At 44.9% G+C, this 5,000-nt stretch overlaps 1 protein-coding gene across 6 annotated transcripts in view; it reads right to left on the minus strand.

The window, feature by feature from the left end:
* Positions 1–5,000, minus strand: part of kiaa0586 (KIAA0586 ortholog) — a 25,744-nt gene that overhangs the window by 5,968 nt on the left and 14,776 nt on the right. For 2 of the 6 annotated variants that reach the window (XM_069535213.1, XM_069535211.1), the window contains exons 8-15: positions 3,281–3,449; positions 2,596–3,089; positions 2,069–2,141; positions 1,708–1,845; positions 1,426–1,627; positions 1,053–1,220; positions 367–494; positions 154–294 (exon numbers count right to left, since the gene is read on the minus strand). In XM_069535213.1, the coding sequence (XP_069391314.1) occupies positions 154–294; positions 367–494; positions 1,053–1,220; positions 1,426–1,627; positions 1,708–1,845; positions 2,069–2,141; positions 2,596–3,089; positions 3,281–3,449 (1,513 nt within the window). Of the gene's footprint in view, positions 1–153; positions 295–366; positions 495–1,052; positions 1,221–1,425; positions 1,628–1,707; positions 1,846–2,068; positions 2,142–2,595; positions 3,090–3,247; positions 3,450–5,000 lie in introns of all 6 variants that reach the window. The other 4 variants (XM_069535210.1, XM_069535208.1, XM_069535212.1 and 1 more) reach the window with 3 other exon arrangements.

Raw genomic sequence — 5,000 nt, forward strand, 5'->3', positions numbered from 1 at the left:
ATCATGGTGGGATGGATCGGTAGAGTAGCTGTGACGGATCAACTAAAAGATCTGATGGGATCATTATGGATCAAGTTCAGGGAAGTTTAGTTTGTGACCAGCAGGGGGAGCTGTGGGACTGCAGCTGACTCAGAGGAGGCAGATGGAACTTACCTGGAGGACATCAGCCACAGACAGGAAGTCAGCACCAGGGAAGGTGTTCTCCTCATCCTCCTCTTCCTCGCTCTTTGTCTCGATGACAGCGTGCGATGGAGGGAGAGGCGGAGCTTCTCCAGCATTCAGCTGCTCCTCCCTCTGTTAACACAACACCACCTGTCAGTGACCTCTGACCTCATCATGTGGGAGGGACAGTCACGTACAGCTCACCTGTGATTGTCGCTCAGGTGCTCCGACCACTGCAGCCACAGTGACTGTGGGGGGAGGTGTGGGTGGTGATGTCATTTCCTGATGATGTTGAGTGACACACCTGGAGGAAGAGTCCACCCTGCGACGACCTGGGGGTGGACGGGGTGAACCATTACCTCAACCAATGAGGTTATGTTTTGTGTGTCAGCAGGATTACACAATAACATCTGGACAGATTTCCGCTAAGTGTGTTGAACCAGGTTTTATGGTCAGATCTGGATTCAGGAATTTTATTTCTTTTAAACTTTTTGAGATTAAACATGAAAAACATATTGAGAGGACGGATATTTATGAGTGACTTTAAGAAACTGTTCGTGGAGATTTAATTTCTTTCCTTTTTTAAATGTCTTGTTGATTTTTGTAATAATGTTTTTAATATTTTGGTTTAATTGTATTTGTTGTGAAAGTTTTAGTAATTTCATGTTTCAGTCTTGCTTTTTACATTTTTTTGTTAAATTAATTCATTTGTTTCCCTTTTGCCACTTAAATATATTCATAAATACTTTGTTACTTGAAGTATTTATTGTTCCCATTTATTTCTAAATGAGTCTCAGATGACTAAGATGACCCACTGATTTCTGGGTAATGCAGTCCTTCATATTTAAACATTATGTCCTCAGATTGTTTATAAGAACCTGTTAACTGACCCAGAGGGATCGCCATGGCAACAGTGTCATCAGGGGTCACCGTAAGGTCAGCCGGGTCACCTAATGTGTGGGAGGAGCTGAAGATGAGGTGATGAGCTGGTCGTTCGGGTGATGGACTGAGGGGAGGAGTCAAACTGGTCTGAGTCTTACAAGACTTTACCCTCACACCTGGAAAAAAAAAAGTGACAGGTCTTTACTGATGTAGAACATAGGGATGGTTGGTTAATGGTCTGTCACTGCTACTGTACTACATGTTATGTTCCGATGTGTACCTGCACATATCAGCGACCTTTGGTAAACACGACAAGCGAACTCACGCAGAGTTGTTGTTATATTTTTTGTTTCAGATATAAAAGTTGAAATAAAAAATAACCTATGACGCTCTCCACCAGGCGGGGGCGGGGCTTCCTGAGGAGTGGTGACCCAGGTGAGCTGAAGCGAAGGTATGGACTCTTCTTCAGGGTTCGTCTCAGACCTTCGTACGGAGCTCTGCCGTACAGACGCGTCAGGTACGACTCTCCCTCCACCTGGTCTCTGTCTATCAGTACACCTGGGACAGGCTCCGCCCCCTGCACCTGCATACAGACATCATCAATGAAACAACTGATCACCTGTGTGTTACTGATCAAATCAATCAATCACCCGTCACTCTGACCGTTCTGTGTCCAGCTCTCTGTCCTTGACCTCCTCTCCGCCCCGCGATCTTGCTTCCTGTCTGTCTGACCACACTCATTGGCCTACCCCTACCTGAGGGGGCGGAGCTCCTGGCAGCCTTCTCTGAGGACGTCTCAGCCTGAGGAGGAGGAGCAGCAGGAGCAGCAGAAGAAGATCGTTAGGTGGTTTTGTGTCTATTTCAGACATGTCAACTAAAATCCTGAAAACGTGATCCCACATGCCGTCATCTTCGTCTTCATCAAACTCACTCTCTGTTGTTAAAACACACTTTTACCACTTGTATCACTGTCAGGCCTTCATGGTCCTGGAAAACAGGAGCTGTGTGAACAATGAGAGCTCACCTGGACGTCTTTGGACAAAGTACTGATCCAGGCGTCCACCGTCCTCTTGATCCGGACCTCCTGAGTCCAGTCTCTGCAGAGGACAGACGACAGCAGAACAGCACATTTAATTTTCTGTGACAGAAACTTTTACTTTTTAACACATTTAAAGTAAAAAAAAACTGTTAAAATAATTTACTGGGTTCGTAGGTATAAAGTTTTACTGATGAACAAGTTTGAAAAGGGTATGTTAACATTAGCTATTATCTATTAGCACGAATGAGCAAACTGTTAGCACTTATCATACTTAAGTTTACAAAAGCTATCAATAAGTGAACAATAAGTTAATGCTAGCTACCTGTTAGCATAGTATCACATCAAACATGTTCCTGGTTTGTTAGCAGATAAATGTTGGTGCTGTTGATGGTTGACTAAACACAGAACCAGTTAGCTACTGATAAACTATATGTTAGCTTGTAGATACCATTAGCATCACTGCACATTATCTAGGCCTCTGTGTTAGCAGACATAACTTCTGTATTAGCTACCTGTTGGCAGCCAGTGCCTCCAGTTGGCAGTGAAGGACCTCTCCGTTCCTGGCTCTCAGCAGAGCCTCCAGGTTCTCTTCCAGAACTTTCCTCTGTCTCCGAACCTGACGGAGAACCCCACCTGCCTTCTCCAACATGGACGGTACTACAGGCCCTCTGTGGCCCAGCACAGACTGGGACTGGAACTGGCTCTGATTTTGTTGGAGCTGGATTTGATGGGACGGGACTTTTCTGGACTGAGACTGGTTTTGTTGGAACCAGGATTGTTGGGACTGGAAGGGGTTTCGTTGAAACTTCGTTTGATCAGAGTGGGGTTGTTGGGACTGGGACTGCTGGTCCTGGTTTTGTTGGGACTGGGACTGCTGGTCCTGGTTTTGTTGGGACTGGGACTGCTGGTCCTGGTTTTGTTGGGACTGGGACTGCTGGTCCTGGTTTTGCTGAGACTCGTGTTGGTCTGGTGGAGGCCTGGTAGCTTTCAGAGAGTCTTGTGGCTGCTGGAGGACACAAATTAATTCGGATCAACAAACACAAAGTCTGAGTCTCTGAGACCTTGAGCCGAGTCTCCCAAGTCAACAAAAACTCTGTGACATCATCCTCATGTACTCTGGAGTGAATTCTGGAGCTCTAGAAAAGTTGTGTTCTGTTACTCAACTTTGTTCAAGCCTCGTTCATTTTGTCTTCTCACCGTCAGCAGCATCTTTATCTCGGTTTTCAGGCGTCCCATCTCCCTCAGCACCTCGTTGGCTTCTCTCGCTGCCACTCGACTGTGATTGGCTGGAGACTGTGAGCGAGTTTCTTTACGTAGGTGCGTTGCTGAGGTTAGGCTGGGAGCGGCTTGGCGATAGAACTCTCCCCTGAATAATGATAACAAAAAGACCTCGGCAGAGTTAACAGAAATGTATGGTTTCAACCCAAACATATGACAAGTTGGTGGTGTTGATATGTTTCAGGGCTTTTATTTTGTTATTTCCCTTAAAACTGAGCAGTCTTATTCTGAAAGAAAGAGGGAAATAATCTGTGTGGCTGACTAAAGAAAGTATGTAAGTTTAGCTGCAGCTTTAAAATCTGTTTCTTGTATTTGAGAAGATTTGTTAAACTACTTTGTGTTACACTTCATACACATCATGTCATGCAATTTCAGTCCGGTGCAGTTATATTATATATACACATTCCATTTAGGTTTTTTAAAAGTTTTATTCTTCTCATATACATTATTCTTGTGATGTGACAGAGTAATTATGGTAAATTGACAAAAATAAGGAAACATGTCTCTGTGTTATGGTTGTGTGTGGCCACTGTATCATTGAATAATGTTTTCTAAAGAAAAAGATGTGAAGAATGAAGATATTAGAAAACAAGACTAAATGATGAGTCAGGTGAAACAATCAAACACAGAAGAGAAACGATACAATAAGACAGACAATCTGCCACACAGGGTCGCCCAGCTCTGTTCTCTTCAAAACTACAGATAACTATAGATATACTTGTGTGTTAGTGTCCACACACACACACACACACACACACACACACACACACACACACACACACACACACGCTGTAGTGTCCTCTGTTTGACTCCTGAGGCAGCAGACTGTACAGAAACTCAGTACACACCAGACGGCCGACACTAATGGGCTTTCCTGCCGCCTGAGATTGTCTGTGTGTGTGTGTGTGTGTGTGTGAGCCTAGGTGATGGTGGGGATAAAATGGCTGCCACCAGCTCAGAAATCAGAAACGCTCAAACAGCTGCTGCAGACAGACTGCTGCTGCAGTTGCTAGGCAACACCTTAGTGGTTTCCCATGGTTACAGTGAGCAGGGATGGTGCTGAAGAGGGAGAAGCTCCCATTGACAGAGGAGCGAGGGAGGAGGTGAAAAAGGCCTTGTGTTTTGTTGAGATTTACGTGACGCCAATATTTCAGGAGCTTTGTAGAACAAACAGAGACAGAGACGTCTTTTCGTTCTCATGGTTCCACGTTGTCCTCTCTGTCTCTCAGGTAAAACAACCAAGCGACTGCTCCCCTGTAGACGTGGGGAGAAACGGGCTACAACAAGTCACATGTGAATAATTATGTTTAAACCATTTGCAGTCACTGAATAAGTTAAAGTTCAGTGGACCATTGTGGACTGAACTTTGGTCCAAATGGACTAAATCAAGAAAATGTGTAGTTTCATATGAGCAGGGGAAACATATGGTCTGATGTGGGTTCATGTGGACTCCTGTGGAATCTATCATGTGATTCATCACAACCAATGAGACGGAGTCGGAGACAAAGAGACGTGAGCTCAGGCTGAACACTGCAGGGGGGACACGACTGCACATTTTTCAGCTGGAGAGAAATAAAGAAAAGATAGAAAAAAAGGAGAGAGAGGGAGAGAAACCACAACCACACGTCTACAGACTGAC

The sequence above is a fragment of the Paralichthys olivaceus genome, chromosome 12 (genome assembly GCF_024713975.1).
Source record: "Paralichthys olivaceus isolate ysfri-2021 chromosome 12, ASM2471397v2, whole genome shotgun sequence".
Classification (NCBI taxonomy): Eukaryota; Metazoa; Chordata; class Actinopteri; order Pleuronectiformes; family Paralichthyidae; genus Paralichthys; species Paralichthys olivaceus.